At 45.6% G+C, this 22,006-nt stretch overlaps 1 protein-coding gene across 2 annotated transcripts; it reads right to left on the reverse strand.

Moving 5' to 3' along the window:
- Nucleotides 1–4,775: 4,775 nt before the first annotated feature.
- On the reverse strand, nt 4,776–19,492 carry NPM2 (nucleophosmin/nucleoplasmin 2). Of its 2 annotated transcripts, XM_025933133.2 has the most exons (9): nt 19,147–19,492; nt 18,711–18,800; nt 18,524–18,609; nt 18,248–18,373; nt 7,209–7,299; nt 6,234–6,418; nt 6,027–6,061; nt 5,148–5,181; nt 4,776–5,066 (listed from the first exon to the last, which is right to left on the reverse strand). In XM_025933133.2, the coding sequence occupies exons 2-9, from the start codon at nt 18,766–18,768 to the stop codon at nt 5,022–5,024; spliced, it is 660 nt and encodes a 219-aa protein (XP_025788918.2). In that variant the 5' UTR covers nt 18,769–18,800; nt 19,147–19,492; the 3' UTR covers nt 4,776–5,021. The 2 variants fall into 2 exon arrangements, with proteins under 2 accessions (XP_025788918.2, XP_086559630.1); XM_086703504.1 differs by lacking the exon at nt 6,027–6,061 and having other exon boundaries at nt 19,147–19,483.
- Between the last annotated feature and the right edge of the window lie 2,514 nt (nt 19,493–22,006).

The raw sequence follows: 22,006 nt of genomic DNA on the forward strand, positions 1-22,006 counted from the left end.
GTTGCTGAGTCTGGCTCCGGGGGTGGAAATTCCCAGAAGCAGCCTTAAAAGGAGGAGCCTCCCTCCAGGGGGCAGGCGGTGGGCTTGGCTAGGAGCGGTTGCTTCCCCTGCCTCTGTCACCCCTTGCTCCCCCTCTCTGCTGTCTGGCCACTGGGATGGAGGTGTTAGGGCTGTCCCAACGGCAGCAAATAGTGGGTGCTGCAGGTTGGGGGTCAGGGAGGGGCAGGAAGGTGCAGCTGTGGGAGGAGGACGCGATGGAATCTTGAGAGCTGGCCTGACATCCGGGAAGAGACAGACTCAGAGGAGCTGGTGCACTGGCACAAGCTACTTTCCTCTGGGCCTCGGCAGTTTTGCCTGAGAGATGGGGGCAGTAGTGCCTCAGGATGCCGGCAGACCAAAGGAGATAACTGGGCTTAGCAGACGTCAAGTGTGTCATATGTTCTGGGCCTCACTCACCCTCCTCTCTGGGGCAGCAGCCATCCCTAGGGCCTCCTCCCTCCCTGTGCCCACCAACCTCTTCACATGGCCTCTGGTCCCACCCTGCTCTGTACTGTGCAGGTAGGACCCCATTCTAGGACCCCTGTGCAGAGGACACTAAAGCACATGGGGCAGGGGTTGGGGGGGGCATGGGGGGTAGTTAGCTCAGAATGGCCCAGCCAGTGAATGGCAGAACTAGGTTCCTAAGGTCCACATGGATCGTGTCTGGAGCCTTGCCACTGTGTCCATGCCCTCCGGGCTGCAGTACCTAAGGTCCCAGAAGCTAGGTGACCAGGGACTCTAATGGTTCCTTCCCTACAGAAGGTGGGTGATGGTGGCTGTGGAAGGGGGCATGTGCTTAGAGGGATCTCTGAGGGAAGTCTTCTGTGTAGGGAGTGGAGCTCCCTCAGCTCTGGGCTCCCTGCAGGTCTCAGTGCCTCCAGGATGGAAAGAGAAAGGGAAATGCTGGATGTGGAGGTATTTACCTAAAGAGATGAGCAGGAGGGCGAAACTCTCACCTCCAAGTCTCCTCACCTTCCAGAGCTAGATCAATCCACAAAGTTGTCTGCCACCCCTCCCCCCTCCCCCAGACAAGCCCCAAGGCTACCTCCTGGCCACCTCCAGCTTTTGGGCTCCTAGCCCCACCCCCCACCCCTCAGGCCTCTGGGACTCAAGGCCCTGCTGAACCTGAGCTGGTCTGGAGAGTGCAGGGGTAGCTCCCTGTAACTGGCAGAGTCCAGGCTTGGAATCAAATAGAAGGGATGTCAAAACTGGAAGGGGTCTTAGAGATTCTTCATCTGGTCCAGCCTCCTCACTCACTGATGAGGCCCAGCGAGGGTCTCACAGCTAGTTAGTCAGTGGCACAACTCAGACAAGGTGCCAGGTGCCCAGACTCCCAATCCAGTGCTCGTCGTTGTCCGAGCATGCCCTAGACCGTCCCACAGCTCTGCTTTGCTCAGGCTGATGCTCCTGATCGTTTCCATCTTCCATATTTGTTCTGTTTGGGGTCTTGATTTGAACTCTGCCTCTTCTGCGGAAATCCCCAAATCTACTTCTGGAACTGGTGCTGGCTCTGGCTCTATTCTTGGTGGGCCTTTGACCTCACCCACATCTCCACCAACAACTAGCTCCCAGGTGGGGTACTAAAGGCTACCTCCTCCCACTTTCAGTCCTGGGATGACAGGTAAGAGCAGATGCATGAAGGAGATAGCTCAGGCTTGAGGTTCTGGGGTGGATGGGTGAGCTGGGGGGTGGAATGAAATAAGGAGGCAGATGCGGGAGCCCCATCTAGTGAGGTCTGGACTCCAGGCCTCTGAGCCTGAGTGCCTGGTTCCTATCAGTGGGGGAGGGGCCTGTTGTCAGTGGCCAGCCCCCCAGCCAGGCCTGGGTCTCCATGGTAACAGATGCCAGCAGTCAAGCTTGGCCTTGGGGCTCAGCCAGGGGCTGGTGCCAGGGGCCTCTGGGGCATGGCTGGATAGCCTGTTTCATGGTGTGACATCTGCTCCTTGTCCCTTCCCATTGTGCACCTGCAGGCCTGCCTTTCTGACTCAGCTTGTGCTTTTATCCCCATGGAAGGCCAGTGCTGGGCTCCAAGAGGGGAGGCAGCATGAAGAGTGTTCCATGGATTTTATCCCCGTTCCCTGGCCTCTACGACCTATGGCAAGTCCCTTCACTTTTCTGGTCTCAGCTTCCTAATTTGTAAAAAGGAAATGGCTATTATCACTGCTGTCAAAATTGCCACCATGAGTATCAACTGAGATGGACACTCCATGAAAAGTATCAAGTGCCACAAGAATGGAAACGAGGGGCATAGACCTTCTTATATGGTCCAGACTCGGTTGACCTAAACTTTGACTCCCTTGACTAGAGGAGAGGGAGGGAGAATAGCAGGCTTCATTAACATTTATAGGGGGAGGTGGCAGGAGGTGATAAAGGAAGTGAGAAGTAGCCTGGGCTGGTTGGTTAATCCCCACCCCCTAGTGCCAAGTTCAACACCCCCCAACTGAGGCGTCTCACGCCTGCTCCTTCTAACAGCCCAGCTGGTGCAGACACTGAGCCCACCTGCGGACCTGCCACTTGTCACCACCTGCTACAAACCCCAGCCCACCATTTTCCTGTTGGAAAGCAGAAGGGCTGGGGCTGGGGCTGGGGCAGGGCAAAAGGCAAATGGACTCTTAAAATTTGGAGCACCTACCATCCTTGCTGTTTGATCCCCATTGCCTGCCAGCATTTGGACATCAAGTCAGGAACGGCTTAGCTGTTGCGTGCCCTTATGTACAGAGCTATGGCTGAGCTAGGCTGCTGGGGCACTTGCCTGGGTGAGATGAAGGGAAGAAGTATCTGTGTGCATCTGTGCTTTGCTATAACTGGCTGGGGGCTGCCCCTCCCAAGGTGCGGGTTACACCGTGGACCTTATTCTTAACTATTATTTTCAGTTTATGAGACTTTGTAGGACTCTGGCTGCTGTGCTGTCCGTCTCTCTCAGTCATTTCAGAGTGGTTCAAGATAAGAGCCGTGGGTCCAGACAACCTGGTGGTGAACCCTGCCTCCTCCACTAGCTCTGTGGCCTTGGGGGCAAGTTGTTTCACCTCTCTGTGCCTCGTTTTCCAGGTCTGAGAAATGGGGCTTTATGGAGTGAGTCCCAGAAGGCGCTCAGCACCTAGCTTCCAGCATGTTATTACCAAAATCCTGCTAATCCTCTCTCTTTCTGCTTGCTCTGCCTGAGGCCCATTGCTTTGCTCGGTTCCTGCTCCTGGGAGTGTCCTTCTGCCAGCTACTCATGGAGCCTGCCACCCTCTTCTTGTCAGTCTTCTCCTTTGAGGGACTTTCTCTGATCTCCTAATAGGCTAATTCCAGGCTGGAGAAGTGCTGTCTCACTTCCTCCAAAGCACTTGACAGTAACTGAAATTTTGCTGTTGGCTTTTGTGTTTCCACTAGACTGTAGGTGGCTTGAAGGTGAAGAATTTGTCTTGTTTACCCTGTGTCACTGTGGCATGAGGCCATGGTAAATGGTCGCTGCCCACCTGGAGCCTGATGTGAACCCATGTGCCTTGTCGCTCTCTGGGTGACCTGAGGTCAGTGGCTCATTCTCATTTGCTCGAGGGTGGGACGGTGCCCACATCTGTCTCCTGGGATGTAGAAAGCAAGCAGCAAGAATGCTAAGCTACCGTCCTCAGTCTCTTCTGGCATTAAAAGAAACTGAAGCTGAACAGGAACATGCAAGCCTGGTTGCTGACCTTCCCGTGCAGGCATTCAAAGACCTCCAACCTTCTGGGACCCATGCCTAGGGATCCTGGAGAGAGGACAGGGCCATTTCCCCATTGGCCCACTTTAGGTTTGGCCAGTGGGGGTGTAGAGGAGGGCCAGGGAGAAGCCCAGTGGAGGCCCTGTAACTATAACCCCCAGTGGGAGGCTATCTGTGTGTCACAATGGGTGAGCCAGGCTCCAAAGTGGCTGTGCAGGCCTGGGAGAGGGCAGGAGCCCAGAGCCACCCAATGGGTCATTCGTCCCCTTGCCAATCCCCTATTGCCTTACCCTAACAATTTGTTGAGCCCTGTTCCCATGGCTCCGAGAATTGCCCTGGGTGAACCCTCGCATGAGAGTTAAAAGTGTTTACCTGTCCACCTCCTGTAAGAGACCCTCAATAGCTTCTGCAAAGCCTGCCTCATCTGCCCTGTCTGGGAGGGCTTCCTTGAAGGTCCAGGCCTCTGGGCTCCTGCTTGACACAGATCTTCACACAAATGAACAGGAGCTCACCCTGAACAGGAGAGGCAAGCCTGGGAGAGCAGCATTAGCATTGAACTTCCGAGGTTCCAATAGATGTCCTGGTCTGTGCATTTGATAATGAACACGTGATTAGGGCCAGGAGAGAAGATCCCCAGGCTAGTCTGACAGGGACTAAGGTCCTTCCCAGTGGGGGGCAGGCAGCTCTAGCCTTCTGACTCTCTACCTGGAAAACCAGCCAGAAGGGAGTGTGGACACAGGAAGACCCACAATGTCTGGAGCTCCCTCCCTCAGGACAAGGGCACAAAGTTGAAGCTGTGCAGGGGGTTGAGACCCTTGGCTTTTTGTCCCAAAGCTGGGGGGGTTGGAATGGGTGGGAGTTTGAGGACATGAGAGGGAGATGAAAGAACAGAACAGAGCCCAGCTGGCTGGCTGGGTGCCTCAGCCTCAGTCCAGGTGGCGGGTCAGCCACCAGGTAGGGGTGTGCTGGCACATGGCCTCCCTCTGCTGGGCACACGGGCTCACTGCAGCCAGCAATAAGGACAGGCCCTCTGGAACAGATGGCAGAAACAAGGTCCCGGCAAAGCAAACTTTATTGGGGCTCTGAGGTCAGGGTTCTTCCCTCCAGGTCCTGCCGAAACTTGATAGTTGGAGTGTGGGCCCCTTGTGTTGCCCCCAACAGCTCCGTCACATTCAGACTCAGAGGGAGAGAGGCTGGGTGGGGGGAACATGGGGTTGCAGCACACCCGCAGGAAGGCCACTCTGTATGGTGTTCTAGCTGGCTCTCTCTCCATCACTGCAGCCAGGCCACTCCTGGCTCCTCATTTCTTGGATCCTGGCTTTTTAGGTTTGAGTGTGGGTTTGGCCTATGGAGAGAAGGGAGGGCACCAGAGTCCCACTCCCTCCCTCTGCCCCCAGGAGGACCAGCCCCTTCTCCTGGTACTTACCTTTTTCACAGGGCTCTTGTCTTTAAGGCTGGGTCTGGAATAGGGTGGGGAGGCCAGGAGAAGGGATGAGGGTGAGAAAGAGAGAGCTCAGCAGGACACCAGTAGCCCAGAACCTCCTAATGCCTACACTGCAATGCAGGGCCCTGGCCACTTCCAGGAAAGCCAGGGGCTGTGATATGGAGAGCTGGGAGGCTGCAGAATTCACCTCTCCACCCGTCACCTGCTGGGACCATTCTGACTCTCTCTTATTTTAACAAGAGGTGTTTTCTTGTTAGACTTCCACCTGCTTTCTTTTATTTATCACAAATAGGTCTCTTACATTATAAAAGTAATATTTAACTACATTGCACAAAATATAGCAAATAGAAATCACTTGTTTCTTTACCTCCCACCGGAATTAACATTTTGATGTGTTTCCTTGCAGGACTTTTTGCTTTTTCTTCTAAAAACATGTGAAATAACATGAAAATGATTTAAGACCCTGTTCTTTTTAAATTCTGCAAACACTTTCCAGGATGCTATATTCTTCATAGGCATTATGTCACATTCTCCTGGGAAAATGTGACCCAGCTTAATCTACTATATTGGTAGACACTTAGAATGCTTCCATTTTTCACTATTACTTGAATAATGCAGGGATCAGTTTCTTAGTGCATATGATTTTACCTGTATTTTGGATGGGGTCCTTGGGAAGGGGTTACCATGAGTGGAATTAGGTCAGAAGATAAGAATACTTTGATGCCTTCCAAAAAAGGCTGTGCCGGCCATCAGAGACAGCACATCTGTGTGGTCACAAACATGCACACACGCCAGACCCTTTCTAACCCTATAGGCTTCAGCTGTAAGATTTTGGCCATGTTAACAGATGGAAAGAGTTACCTCACTGCCTCCTCTTCTTTTTCCACCTTTTTTTTCTGGGAAGCAAACACAAGCAGCATGGGGACAGTTAGGGCAGGGTCCAGGGCCAGCAGACTCCTGCTGGGCACCTGGCAGGACCCCAGGCCTCTGTACACTCACACTCAACTCGGGAGGCCTGGCCCAGGTTTCTGAGGAGCCTGTGTGTGGGGGGGGTGTCCCTTCCCTCACCTTGGCAACACCTGTCTGCTTCTGGGATGCTAGCCTCTTGACTTGTTTAAGAGGGGTCTCCTCCTCTAGGGACACATCTACATCAACATCATCATCGTCATCATCATCATCATCGCTGTCATCTTCCTCCTCTTCCTCCTCCTCCAGGTCCTCCTCCTCCTCCTCCCAGGACAGGTCTGAAGTGTCTGTGAGGGTATGGAAAGGGAGCAGGGATGCTGAGCTCCAGGTCTCGGCCTAGCTCCTGTTCCATGATCGGTCTTGCTCTCAGAGCTGCCCTGGGGAAGCCAACACCTGCCACTTCCTAGAGACCCTTTCTGGCCTGACAAAGTAGAAGCTCAGATGGAGTGAGGGGTCCGGGACCCCAGAAAGCTGGGGTGGTAGAGGAGGGCAGGTGAGGTGGTAAGCTGTGGCTCTGGCTGGGAAGGATTCAGAGGAGGGTGAGGGTGGGCAGAGAGCACAAGGGAAGGGAGGAAATGGAAACAGCAGCTAAGGAATTTAGACCTCATCCTAAGGGAAGTGGAGCCTGCCAGGGTTTTTGAGTAACTGTACCCTGATACAGAGGCACAACTGGGCTGAGAAGGATATGAGAAGAGTCAATAGCACAGTGATTTGATAGAGCCTATATCGCTCCTCCAGCTACATACCTCATAGCACCTAACATTTTACATGAGGGCTGGTACTAGCTATCATGCAAACTGCTTCTCCCTGAGTATCCCATTTATTCCTCACAGTGGCTCTTTGAAGATGAAACCAAGTCTACACCTACCCTCATGGTACAGGCAAGAGGACTGCAGCCCACAGAGGACATGGCGGGGAGGTAAAGGAGAACTTCCATTCCAGGCTACCGGCCATCACGTTGCCTTTGGAGATTTTCTCTAGTAATTCAAGAATCCATCCAGCGTTTGAATACCTATTCCCTTGGCCCTGTGCTAGGCACTATAGTCAGACCCGCCTCAGGTCCAAGCTCCAACTTACCATAACATTCCTGGCCACTGAGGAACACGGGTCCAGAGCCAGCCCGGAGCTGGAAAGTGACTGGAGGAGAAAGCTCCAATCCCATCATGACCTGCAGAAGGAGGGATGTAGGGGCAGGAGAAGAAAAGATGGGCTCACTCAGGCCTGGCACCTGTCTGGGGGATGGTGTCTAATAGAAACGTTCAGAATTTATTCCCCAAACCCCAACTACACACACTTCACAGGTTCTCTGGACCTCATTGTGTTATCAAGCCCTTGGCCCTTCCTGTTGAGGTGGATTCAAACGGAAGACTGTGAATCTGATAATCCCATTCTTGTTAAAGATCACAGACAGGCTTCTAAGCTGTGGGGCAGCTGTTAGAGAAGTCTGATGGCTACAGATTAAATTGTGTCCCCCACATTCTTTTTTTTTTTTAACATTTTTTAATGTTTATTTTTGAGAGAGAGAGAGAGAGAGAGAGAGAGAGAGAGAGAGAGAGAGAGAGAGAGGGAAAATGTATGGGGAAGAGAGATGGAAACACAGATTCTGAAGCAGGCTCCAGGCTTTGAGTTGTCAGCACAGAGCTCAATGGTGGGGCTCAAACCCATAAGCCGTGAGATCATGACCTGAGCCGAAAGTCACATGCTTAACTGAGCCATCCATGTGCCCCTGCCGAATTCTTATGTGAAGCCCTAACCTCCAATGTGATAGTATCTGGAGATGAGGCCTTTGGGAGGTAATTAGGGTTAGATGAGGTCATGAGAGCTGGGCCCTCATGATGGGACTGGTGCCCTTATAAAGGAGACCAGAGATTTCTCTCTGTCTCTGTCTCTCTGCTGTGTGAGGACACAGAGAACAGGCAGCCATCTGCAAGCTAGGAAGATGATCCTACCCAAATCTGACCACACTGGCACCCTGGTCTCAGACTTTCAGCCTCTACAACTATGACAAGATAGATGCACATTAAGTCCTTCACTCTCTGGTACTCTGTTATGGTGGCCCAACCCGAATAAGACACTAATCAAATGAGAAGAGCAGATGCAAAGTTGTATGTACAGTACTACTTTTGTCTTACACGTGTGGATATACATATGAATAAAGTTAGAATTCTATTAAGTGTGAACCCTAATTTTCAGTGGACAGTACGGTGTTTCTTTTCTTGATACTCTTCCAAACTTTCCACATTTTCTATTGTATCAGTGATGATACTCAGATTTATTGACTTCCTACCGTGTGCCAGGCCCTATGCTAAGCATTTCACCTGCTTTCCTCTTTTAACCCCTCACAACAAGCCCACAACGGAGGGGCCGTTCCTTTACAGAGGAGGGAACTGAGGCTTAGGGATATTAATTTAGAGTTTCTGGCTCAGACAGGAAGGAGACAAGCAAAAACTGAAACTCTGTAGCCACCAATGCCTAGAAATGCTGGATAAAATGTATTCCGATGTTTTCACTGTTTGGTTGAACAGGACAGAAGGAAGAGGCCCCGTGCACCAGAAAGGAGGGCAGCACGCACAAGCACCGGTGCTGTAGCTGCTGAAGGGAAAATGTGCCCGAAAACAGCCTCGGCCTTGGGTTTTAACATGTGCTCATGGACAGGAGACAGGCCTGGGCTCCAGAGAGGCGTGCGGTCACTGGGCCCACTGAATGGGGCTGGGGTCCTCCACGGGTGCACCTCAAGAAGAAGCTCCAGGGTCAGGGGCGAGGACGGGGGACGGAAGAATCCTAAACCCACCCACCAGGAACTCCTCTCCACTGAAGGAAGGGAATAAGGAAATGCATGTGGGATAAAAGAAGTCTCCTGTGAGAACTTAAAAACCCATGGCTGTACCTGCCACTCACACCAAGCTTGAATTCACTTGGTGGGCACTGCGAAGCCAACAGACCCGTATAAGATCCCAGGCTGGTGACTCCTGGGGCCAACAGCAGGCACAAGCACAAAACCAATCCCTTGGGGTGCTGTCAATTTTCCTCACACAGAATTCTCTTGGAGAAAACAGTGGAACCACGAAGACACCTCACCGTGTAAAGTGACAAAATGTCCAAGGCACGGTCCTGCTAGAGTGAGTGGAAGGAAACGAGACGACTGTAGACCGATGCAGCCAAGAGCCAGAGAGAAAAGAACAACAGTCTAGCAGTTATGACATTAGGTTGATGAAAGTCAAATAAACATAGAAGTAGGAATCAGAAGCATAACAACAAGGTATTATGAGAAATAACAAGAACCAAATGCAGCTTCTAGACTGAACAAATGGTTAAAAAGAATACACCAGCTAAAGCAAGTATCAGTAAACTGGAACCATGCTGTGAAGAAACGACCCGGTACATAGCACAGAGACAAGAGGAACGAAATATGAAAGAGAGGCTGAGAGATACAGAGGACAGAATGAGATCTAAGATGCATCTAATCACAGTAAGGGACTAGAAACAACACAATGTGCAAAGTGATAACCAAGAGCTTCTAGAAACAACCAAAGACACAGATCCTCATGTCCAGGAAACCTAGGTCCTGAATAGATAAATAAAAGTAAATGTACATCTGAACATCCCATAGTGAAATGGTATATACCAAAAACAAAGAGGCTATCTTAAAATAAACCAGAGAGGAAAGACAGATGTCCAGAAAAGGAACAATAGGCAGACAGACTGAGGGTTTCAACAGCAACGTCAGAAACCAGAAGACTAGAATGGCGTCTTCAACGTTTTGAGGGAAAGTACCTCTCTGTGTAGAATTATACAGAACCAAACTACCATGAAGGAATGAGGGTAAAATAAAGACATTTCCAGGCAGAGCCGAAGTAAGTTCGCTCCTCCCAGACCTATTAAATGAGGTCTCAAAAAGCTGACAATCGAATTGAGAAGGAAGAAGTGGATATGAGCAGCAGTGGTGAGCAAGCAACTTGGTCAACTAAGACAAATCCAAGTCAGCATTATTGTAAAATAAAATAGTACTAGTAATGACTAGTATTGAGTGGGTTTAAAACAAGTTGAAGCTAAAACACTACATGATAACAACAGGTCGGTTAAGAAAAGGGTGCTCAGGAAAGTTCCGTGGATTGTCTGGGAGAGAGAAATATAGCATTAATTTTAAACTGGTCATGCATGATTGTTAAAAAATTAAGGATAACTACGCTAAAAAGTAGAGTGAGACTCTACAGTTCCAAACCAGTAGAAAGGAAAGGGGGGAAAGAAACCTTAATGTAATAAAAGAGGAAAAAGGAAAAAGGAAATAGAGGAAAAAATGAAAAAAAAAACAATGAACATAGAAGCACAAAGTATATATTACAAATAAATCCAAGTATGATAGCATCACAGTAAACATAAACAGATATTATTGGCCAGATAGATTAAAACAAAGTTTAGCTACTTACTGCTTATAAGATACATGCCTAAAATGTGAGCACATACAAATGTTGAAGATATGGAGACATATTTACCAGATGTGGCAGAGGCTTCTCATTGCTTATCCAATATCCATTCTTCCCTTTTCCCATAATATCAGCACCCTAATATTGTACCCACCATAGACCGTATTCCCCAGTTTCCTGTGCAGTTGGCAGTGACCACAATACTAATTTCTGCACCAGTGAGTTGCAAGCAGAATTTGGTGGGTGGTGCTTGTGTGAAGACACCTTAAGAGGTATACAGAGAAGTGAGAAAAAAAATTAAATCAATAATGTAAGATTCTGCCTTACAAAACTAGAAAAAGAGCAAATTAAAACCCACACAGACAGAAGAAAGGAAATAAAGAACAGAGGTCAATAAAATACAAAAGTGGGTAAACAATAGAGAAAAGTTGAGACCAAAAGCTGGTTCTTGAAAAAGATGGATAAAAATATTAAACCTCTAACCAGACTGCACAAAGAAAAGGGGAAGAAGACACAAATTATCAATATCAGGAATAAGACAGCAGAGTTTACTACAGATTTTACAGGAGAGGAAGAAAGGAAATATTATGGACAACCCTATGCCAATGAATTTGACAATGTGGACAAAATGGAAAAACTCCTTGAAAGACATAAACAAAGCTCTCTTAAGAAAAACAACCCAAACTGTCCTAAATCTATTAAAGAAATTTAACTTGCAGTTAACCAGATTGCTTCACATGAATTCTATCAAAACATTTAAGAAAAAAATACCAAAGTTACACAAACTGTTTCAGAAAACAGAAAAGGAGAGAATACTTTCCTTCTCATTTTATGAGGCCAGCATGACCCTAATACTAAAACCAGATAAAAACATGACAAGAAAAGTACAGTCCAATGTTGTTCATAAATATAGACACAAATATTTTTTAAAAATATATTATTTTTAAGTAATCTCTACACCCAGTGTGGAGCTCAAATTTACAACCCTGAGATTAAGAGCCACACGCTCCCCTGACTGAGCCAGCCAGGTGCCCCAAAACAAATATCCTTAATAAAATATTAGCAAATGGAATCCACTAATATATAAAAGGATAATATATCATGATCAAATGGGGCTTACCCCAAGAATGTACAATGGGTTTAAAATTTGATGGGGTGCCTAGCTGGCTCAGTTGGTAGAGCATGACATTCTTAATCTCAGGGTCATGAGTGTCAGCCCCACTTTAAGTGTGGAGCCTACCTAAAATAAAAAAACTAAAAGTTAATAAAAATAAAATTTGAAAACAAATCAATAAATGTAATTTGCCACTTAATAAAGGAGGCCAAAAAAAACCCCTCAATAGATGCAGAAAAGAATTCTTGGACAAAACTCAACAGCATCTCAATAAATTAGAACCAGAAGGGAATATCCTCATCCTCATATAGGACATCTGTACGAAAATCCTTCATGTGTCTTAATGGTAGAAGGCTGAACACTGGTAGAAGAGAAAAAGGCAAGGACAGACATGCTGTCACCACTTTTATTTGACATTATATTTGAGGTCCTAGTCAGTGAAGGAAGACAAGAAAAAAGAATGCAAGATTTGAACTGACTTTATTCACAGATGACATGAATAAATCCATAAGGAATCAACAAAAAGCTGCTAGGATTTCTATGCAAGTTTCGCAAGGTCAAATAATAGCAAAAAAAACCCAACACAATTATGTAACTATATACTACTACTGAACAATGATAAAATGAAATTTAAAAATACATTTGCATACGTTATACTATACACAAAAATGAACTCCAAATAGATCATGGACTTAATTAACTAGAAGAGTTAAAACTATAAAACCCCTAGAAGAAAACATTGAGCAAATTTTCATGACCTTGGATTAGGTGACAAGTTCTTAGATTTGATACTAGAAGCACAAGAAACAAGATAAAACATATAAATTAGACTACATCAAAATTCAAAACTTTTGTGCTGCAAATGATATCATCAAGAAATTGAGAAGACAACTCAGAAAATGGGAGAAAATATTTGCAAATCATCTGATAAGGGGCTTGTATGCAGAGTATATAAAGCGCTCATACAATTTAAAGTAAAAAGACCAATATTAAAATGTCAAACTCAAATGCAATTTAAAAAAAGAATGAAGAAAGACCTGAATAGACAATTCTGCAAAAAAGATATACAAATGACCAATAAACACATGAAGAGAGATGCAACATCATTAGCCATTAGGTAAAGCAAACCAAAACCACATTGAACTATCAGTTCACACCCACTAAAATGACTAATCAAAATTATAGACAATAGTAAGTATTGCAAGGATGTGGGGAAAGTGGAATCCTCATATTCTGTTGGTGGGATTGTAAAATGGTGTGACTACATTGGAAAATAATCTGGCAGTTCCTCAAAATGTTACATACATAAAGCTACCACAATGACCTAGCAATTGCACTCCCAGAGATATGCTCAAGAGCAATGAAAACATATATTCATACAAAAGTTTGTACATGAATGTTCATAACAGCCTTCATAATAGCCAAAAGGTAGACATAAAACAGGTGTCCATCAGCTGCTGAATGGATGATTTCATATATATCCATATGATGGATATTACTTGGCAATAAAAAGAAAGTAGTGCTATATGCTACAACATGGATGAACCTTAAAAACATAATGCTATGTGGGGCTACCTGGGTGGCTAAGACTGGGTGGCTCAGGTCATAATCTCGCGGTTCACAAGTTTGAGCCTTGCATGGGGCTCTGGCTGATAGCTCAGAGCCTGGAGCCTGCTTTGAATTCTGTGTCTCCCTCTCTCTTTGCCCCTCCTCTGCTCACGCTCTGCCACTCTCTCTCTCTCTCTCAAAAATAAACATTAAAAAAAAAACACACCACACATTATGCTGTGAAAGGAGTAGTCACAAAAGACCACACATTTTGTGATTCCATTTATACGAACTGTCTAGAATGGCTAAAATAGGCAGAAAATAGATGAACAGCTGCCTAGTGCTGCAGGTGAGTGTGGGAAATGGGGAGTGACTGCTAGTAGGTATGGAATTACTTTTGGGGGTGATGAGAATGTTCTACACTTAGGCTGTGATGGGCATACAACTCTTAATTTACTAAAAACCATCTGATTGTACACGTAATAGATGAAGCTTATGGCATGTGAATTATCTTTCATTAAATACTTTAATACCATTTTCAATAGCACCTAAAATCAAATATAGCAGTATGTTGGGGTAGATCTTACAAAGTATGTACACAACCAGTTCCCCGAAAACTACAAAATATTAGTAGGAAAAGTTAAAGTTAAAGACATACATTAGAGTAAAAAGTGACAGACTTAAACAGAGAAACATATGCTCAATTATTAATGACTAAAAATTGTTAAGATGCCAATTCCCCCCAAAATAGTCTATAGATTCACTACAATCTCAGTCACAACCCAACAGACTGATTTTCAAAGAAAGCCTATTTTGAAATCTATGTGGAAATGTTCAGGACCTAGAATTGCCAACACAATTTTGGAAAAGAAAAACAAAGTTGGAAGACACACTAATTTTAAGACTAACTATAAAACTATAATAATCAAATCAGTCTGTCATGAGAGTAAAGATACAAATACAAATCAATGAAACAAAATACAGGAATACATGCATACATACACAGGCAACTGATTTATAGCAAAATGCCAGCATAATTGTATAGTGAAAGGACAGTCTTAAAAAAAAAAAAAAAAAAAGAAAATAGTGCTAGAGCAATGGGTATCAGCTTGGGAAAAAAATGTTTCTCTACGCTTATTTTATACCATACAAAAAAATTATCTTGGAATGGAGGAATACAGACAAATGTAAGAGCTTAAACAATAGCACTTCTAGAAGAAAGCATAGAAAAAGACATTTGCGACCTTAGTTTAGGCAATGATTTCTCAGGACACCCGCCCCCCCAAAAAAAGAACCGTAAGAGGAGAAAATACCAAATTGGACTTCATAAAAATTAAAAACTTGTGCTCTTTGAAGAAATCATTATGAATGAAAAGGCAAGTCATGTACTAGCAGAAAATATTTGAAATAAATATTTTTGATAAAAGACTTGTATCCAAAATATATAAAGAACTTCTACAACTCAATAACTTGATTTAAAAATGGGGAAAACATCTAAACAGGCATTTTACAAAAGAAGATATCAAATGACCAGACAACAAGATGGTCAATATCACTAGTCATCAAAGAAATATAAATAATAACCACAATGAGATGCCACTATACATATGGCCTAAATTTATGAATGGCTACAATTAACACTGACAATGCAAAGTGTTGGGGAGGATGTGGAACAACTGGTAGGAATGCAAAATGGTGTAGTAATCCAGAAAATAGTTTGGCAGTGGTGTGTAAGGTTTAACATATGCAAGAGGATGGGAGGGGGGAAATAAAGTTTAATATATGCTTACTAATGATTCTGCAGTTTTACTCCTAGGTATTTACACAAGAGAAATGAAAACATGTGCATACAAATACACTCAAACTTCATAGCAGCTTTATTCATAGTATAAAACCAGAAACTACCCAGGGCACCTGGGGGGCTCAGTTGGTTGAGCGTCTGATTTTGGCTCAGGTCATGATCTCACAATTTGTGAGTTTGAGCCCTGCCTTGGGCTCACTGCTGTCAGAGCGGAGCCTGCTTGGGATCCTCTGTCCCCCTCTGTCTCTCTGCCCCTCCCCTGCTTAGACTCTTTCTCAAAAATGAAAAAAAAAAAAAAAACAAAAAAACAAAAAACTAGAAACTATCCAAATGTCTGCTAACAAGTGAATGAATAAATAAATCTTGACATATATATGTACTTGTAAAATAGAAAGTTACTCAGACATAAAAAGGGAGCACATTACTGTTTCACCAACAACAGATAAATCTCAAAGCATTATGCTAAGTGAAAAAAGCCAGGTACCAGACACTATGTATTGCATGATTCCCTTTAAATGAAATTCTAGACAAGGCAACAGAGTAGTGAAAGTAGATCAATGGTTGCCAGAGGCAGTGATAGGTGGAAAGGGCTGGCTGCAAAGAGGGATGAGGAAATTTTGGGGGGTGAAGGAAATTTTCTCTACTTTGATTGCAGTGGTAGTTACAAAATTATATACACTTATCAAATGCATCAAGTGGTATACTTAACACTGGTGGATCTTATTGTATATAAATTATATCTCAATAAAGCAGATATAAAAACTGACTCAAAGAAATGGAAACATCTAGACCTAAAACTTAAATGACAATAGTTTAAAATCAAACCAGTTGCACATAGTTTGTTCACTTCCTTACTCACTCATTACATGTTGAGTGTCTACAATATACCAGTTTCTACAACATACCATAACATATGGTATATAGGCATTATGGCTAAGGCAGTAAATGAAAAGGCAAAGTCTTTGCTGTCTTGGAGCTTGTATCCTTGTTGGGGAGAAAGACAGGCACAGATGAAAACTGAAGCCAGTGATGGGTTCCATGGGAGAAAAAGTGGTTACGGAAGGGTAGGAAGAGGGGATGCGGTTTGTGGTCGGGGAAGACTTTTTTTTAAAGCAGGATTCATGTCAGACACAGGGACCAAACTCACGACTGTGAGATCAAGACCTTAGCCATGATTGAGAGCCCAACCAACTGAGCCACCCAGGTGCTCTGGGAAAGACTTCTTGAATGAGGTGACATGTGAACAAAGGCTGAAGTGAGGGGCAAGTGAATTCCTAGCATGGAGAACAGTAAATGCAAGAATCCCAGGAAGGGGGTATGTTTGAAATTTTCAAGGTACAATCAAGAAAGCCAGTGTAGTTTGAGCAGGATTAGGGAGGGGAGAGTAGCAAAGGGTGAGTTTAAGAGAGGTTTCTAAGGGCCAGAACATAAAGGATCTTGGATTTCATTCTAAGTGAAATGGGAAGCCACTGACATAAGTGTTCTAACAGAGAAGCGACATGGTCTGACTTTTGTTTAAAAGGATCCTTCTGGCACCTGGTGCATACATAGAATAGAGATTGGGGAATTTTTTTCTGTAGATTTCCAGTATTTTAGGCTTGTGAACCTTATGGTCTCTGTGGAGACTACTCAGTTCTGCTGTTACCAAGGGAAAACAGGTATGGATAATATACAAAATGAAGGAGCGTGGCTGTGTTTCAATAATACTTCATTTACAAAAACATGCAGTAGGCTGGATTTAATCCTGTAGGTTGTGGAACCCTGGAATAGACTATAAGGAACCAAGGGTGGGGGTTGGTGGACCAGTTAGGAGACTCTGCAATAAAACTGAGCACCTGGGCCAGGACATGGCAGGGGGTGGTGACAGGTGGTCAGATGGGGGTACATTGTGAAGGCAGAGGCAACAGGATTTGCTGGTGATATATGGTGTTAGAGAAAGAAGTTTTTGTCTTGAATAACTGGGAGAGCAATTATATTCTGGGAGAGGCTCAGGTTTGGGGGTGGGAGAAGAGATTATAGACAAAAATCAAGAATCTGGATTTGGATTTGTTAAGTTTGGGTTATCTCTTAGATATCTATTAAATACACTGAGTTGGACACAGGATCTGGAGCACAAGAGAGGGATTGGGTCTATAGAAATAAATATCAAAGTTTTGATTTGTATAGATGGTCTTTAAAAATAAAACCCTGGGAATGAAGGAGATCTAGGGAGAGCTCATAGATGGGGGTAGTGGGGGGGAGTTTTGGGGCAGTTTTACAGATGGGACTCCCAGATCTTCAGGGACAGATGATACCGGTCTTACATTCACTGTTCCACCATATAGAAGGAGAGAACACTCCATCCCCCAGTTCATGAGGCTAGTGTGCCTTGACACCCAAATAAGATAGGCCAACCTCACGAGTATGTAAGATTTAAATTTTTAAAAAATATAATAGCAAAGCAAATCTAGAAATTCACAGTATGATCTATTAGTGTTTATCTTAGGAATGCAAAGTTGGCTGAAGAGTATTCTATTAATATAACTCACCACCTTAACAGGTTAAAGAAGAAAGAACCTATGATCATCTAAATCTAAAAAAGCACTTGATAACCATTTTTGATTAAAAAGAAGAAATCTCAATTTTGAAACGCAGAGCAGGACTAGATGGGGACTCCTTAACTTGAAAAAGGAAGTTATCGTCTTATCAGATGTGCCACACTTAATGGAGAAACGTTAGAAGCACTCCTTTAAAAATATACATACATGTATTAAGAAAGGAACAAGGACATCTACCATTACAATCTTCCTCAATAGTACACTGGAGGTCCTAGACCATGTAGTATAATTAAAAAAAAAAAAAAAGATACAAAAACTGCCATTAACAATGATGATTTGCATAGAGAACTCAAGATAAATTACTAGAGATAAGAGAACTTCTGGATACACAATCAATGTGGAAGTCATCAACAGTGTCCTGTCACCAGCATCAAAAAGTTTAAAAACGTGATTTTGTAGAGAGGTTAACTTGCCCAAGCTGGGAAAAAGTGAGCTGGGATGGAAACGGGGCTCCCTGCCTAAGTCCAAGGCTCAAAGTCATTGGCTATACGGCCCCCTGGCGGGACTGCATTCCTGCAGAACGACTGTATCCCACCTTTGTCCGTCCACACCCGCTCAGGCGGTGAGTGCCCGGGGCAGGCAGCCTCCCGAAGCCTGCGGGGGCGGGGGGGGGATGGGGTAGGGAGGCTCACCATGGGGAGCACCGAGGCCTGAAGAGAGGCGATGGTGATGGGCTTGGCCTTCTTGTCTTCCTGGCTGGCTGGGGGCAGGATTTCCACGAGGTTCATCTCTTCTTTGGCTTTCTCCCCCAAGCAAATCTGAGAGCGTTTGAAGACAGGCCACCTCAACACCGGAGGGAACCCCTGTTCCACCTGCAGAGACCAGAGAGCCCCACCTGCTCCCCCGCAGCTGGCCACGTCCCTCCCGAGTCCATCCTACCATCCCCTCCTGGGGGCCGGGACACCCACCGTACTGAGCAACAGCTTACAGTACTGCTTTCCTTCCTTCTGGGGTTTGACGGTCCAGGTCCGCTTCTCCTGGTTTAGCTCACAGCCTGCGGAAGAAGGGCAGCGAGGGGGCCGGGCCGGCTCAGGGAGGCTCCCCGTTTCTCCTCCGCCTCCCTCCCCACCCTCCACCCGCCGGACCCTCACTCACCCCAGAGCATGGGTGTGGGCGCCTTCTCGGCCGCGCTGCTCGTGCTGCTGCGGTTCATGACTCTGGGCGCGGGCGCCGGGGTCCCGGCGGCTGTGAGGAAGGGGCGCCCGCCGTGAGGCGAGGCCCGGTTCCCCGCTCCCGCCCGCATCCCGGCCGGCCGCCCCGGATTCCGAGCCCCTGGCGGGCGCAGCCGTCCAACCCCGCAGCCCGGGGCCAGCGGTGCGGGGTGGGGTGGGAGTGGGGGCGACGCTGAGGTTGCCCGGGCTGGAAAGGTGCTGGGCGCCGGCCCGCTGCGCCCGGGGGCCCCGTCGGCGCCGTCGCGGTCCCGGCTGTACTTCCCCTGGCGCCGGACCCGCTCGCCAGCCCGCCTCCGCCTCACCGGCCCTGCGCGCTGGGCGTCTCGGGCTCCCTCACTCCGGCCTCCTCGCAGCCGCACCTGAGAGCCGCCGGCCGCTGCAGGCTGTTAGGAGGCCCGGGAAGGGGGGGCGGGGGGCGTCCGCTCCGTCTTAAAGGAGAGGCCCTTCTTTCCCCAATCCGCTCCTCCATTCGTTGCTCTTCGTGCCCGGCGCACCTGGAGGGCTCGTTAAAGCACCGAGCTAAGTGCCAGCGCCACAGTTTCCGGTCGTGGAGGGCTGGGTGGGGCCGAGGTAATTTGCATTCTAACGGGTTTCCAGGTGAAGTTGCTGCTGCTGGTCGAGGACCGCCCTGTGAGCACCACCTTCATGGCCCCTGGGGATTCACCGAGGCCTACTGGGTGAGATCGCCTAGCTTGGACTTGCGTTGCCACCCAGTGGGAAGCAGCATTAAGGCTTTTTCCTGCTCAACGCCTTCCTTTTTTCATACCCTCTCGGTGTGGGCCTTTTCCAAGGCCAGGAGGGCCCGTCCCCCAGGGTTTTGGGCCCCAGAGAAGAAGAGCCCTGTTTCCAGAAGGATAATTTGTCCCACGGACAGGAAGGGGGTGAGGATGAGTTAGGACACCAGAGGTCACCAGCTGTGGCAGCTGGTGAGGAATACACCATAGGGCCCAGTGAGTGACTTTAGCAGGGCCAGTCATCTAACAAACAGCAGCTCACAGGGTACTGTGGTTGGGGGTGGTGGAGAGGACGCTGCCTTTCAGCCGGCCACATCCCCCTTTGGCCTACTCTGCACATGCATCATCTCTGGGAGTCAGAAATAACCAGGGATCTCTCTCTTTGAATTCCTTTTCTTTCCTTCCTCCCCCAACCCCTTTTTAAAAATGAAGTATAGTTGATCAGATTGCATTTTTATCCTTCCTTTCCATTCTGGAAACTTCTCACCTACACATAAAGTTCAGTGCTTAAAGTTCAGTGCTTTTCAACAAAAGTGCCAAGGTAATTCAATAAGGAAAGGTTAGTCTTTTCCAAAAATAGTGCTAGAGGAACTGGATATATCTCTCTGGAACCTTGATTGGAGCTTGTGCTGTGCAGGAATCAGCTTTTAGTTTTTCCTTTTTAACATGTCCACTTTATTGAGAAATAATTTATTTCTTAAAAGGCACTCATTTAAAGTGTATAATTTGATGAATTTTGACAAATGTATATACCTGGGTAGCCACCACCACAGTCCAGTTACAATATCCATCACTCTCCCAAATTTTCTGGTTTCCCTTTGCGGTCAGTATCCTCACATCAATGCCTAATTGGCATTAGGCATTTACCTGCTTTCTGACACTGTGGATCATTATTGACTGTTCTAGAATTTCATATAAGTAGAATCCTACAGGGTCTTTTCACCAGTCCTTTTGTTGAACAAAATGTGTTTTGAGAGTTACTTACCCATATTGTTTGTATCAGTAGTTTGTTTCTGTTTATTGTTTATCCATGATTTGTATACTCACGCATGTGCTGGTCAGTTTTATGTGTCAACTTGGCTAGGCTATCATACCTACTTGTTCAGTCAAACGCTAATGGTGTGGCTGTGAAGGCATTTTGTAGAGGTGATTAACACCTATAATCAGCTGCCTTTATATAAAGATTAGTGTCAGTAATGTGGGTGGGAGGTTTCCCTGAAAAAGTTCTGCCTGTGGACTGCGGCTTCAGCTCCTACCAGAGAGCTTCCAGTTTGCTTTTTCTGATGACCTGCCCTGTGGATTTCAGACTTGTTGCTAGCCCCCAGAGCCGCATAAGCCAATTCCTTGTGATATGTCCCTGACTGATATACCCGTTGATGCATATTTGGGTAGTTTTCAGTTTTAGACATATATTATGAATAAAAATAACATGAACAAGTCTTTGCATGGACATATGTTTTAGTTTTTGTTTGATAAATACCTAGGAGTGGAATTGCTGGATCATTTTGTAAGCATGTATTAAACTACGTGAAACTGTAAAACTACTTTCTGAAGTCATTTTGCATTTCTACCAGCAATGTATGAGAATTCCAGTTGCCATACATCTTCATCAACACTTGGTATTGTCAGTCTTCTTAATTTTAGCCATTCTAGTGGATGTATATAGTGACATCTCTTGTGTTTATTTGTTTCTGTTTGATGACAAGTGAGGTTGAGTATCTTTTCAGGTGTTTACTGATCATTCGTGTATCTTCTTTGGCAAAATACCTGTTTAAATACTTTGTCCATTTTTAAATTGGGCTATTTCAGATTATTCTTACTGAGTTGCAGGGATTTTATATATATATTGGATACCTGTGTTGTGTCATGTATATGTATTACAAAGATTTTTTTACTCCTGCCTATAACTTGTCTTTTCATATTTTAAAACGGTATCTTTTGAAGAGCAGATAAATTTAAATTTGACGAAGTCCAATGGCTCATGGCTTTGGTATTTGAAGGAATCTTGTTTAACCCAAGGTTGTAAAAGTTTTCTCCTAAGTTTTCTTCTAGAAGTCTTGTGGTGTGAGCTTGTACTTTTACGTTTGTGATTGATTTGAAGTTAATTTTTGTGTGTGGTGTTAGCTAAAGGTCAGGTTCATTTCTTTTACCCCTCAAGTGGATCTCCACCCAGTTCATCTAGCACTATTTTTGGAAAAGACTAGCCTTTCTCTATTGAAATACCTTGGTACATTTTGCTGAAAATCATTTAACCATGTACATGTTGGTCTATTTCTAGACTTTATTCTGTTCTATTGATCTGTCTGCCATAGTGCCAACACTACAGTCTTGATTACTGTAACATTAGAACAAATCTTGAAATCAGGTAGTTGAGCTCTCCAAATCTGTTCTTCTATTTCAAAAATGTTTTGGATGTTCTAGATGTTTTGCATTTTCACATAAATTTTATTTTACTTTTAATTTGAAGAGAGAGAGAGCACACAAG

This window comes from Puma concolor, chromosome B1 (assembly GCF_028749965.1).
Source record: "Puma concolor isolate L17-30 chromosome B1, mPumCon1.1.hap2, whole genome shotgun sequence".
NCBI classification, from domain to species: domain Eukaryota; kingdom Metazoa; phylum Chordata; class Mammalia; order Carnivora; family Felidae; genus Puma; species Puma concolor.

Coding starts and splice junctions, on each gene's coding strand:
- NPM2 (XM_025933133.2), bottom strand. CDS start 18,768: ATGAACCGCAGCAGCACGAGCAGCGCGGCCGAGAAGGCGCCCACACCC. Junction 6,419..7,208: donor CAGTGGCCAGGAATGTTATG/GTAAGTTGGAGC, acceptor ATACCCTCACAG/ACACTTCAGACCTGTCCTGG. Junction 5,067..5,147: donor ACAAGAGCCCTGTGAAAAAG/GTAAGTACCAGG, acceptor TTCTCTCCATAG/GCCAAACCCACACTCAAACC.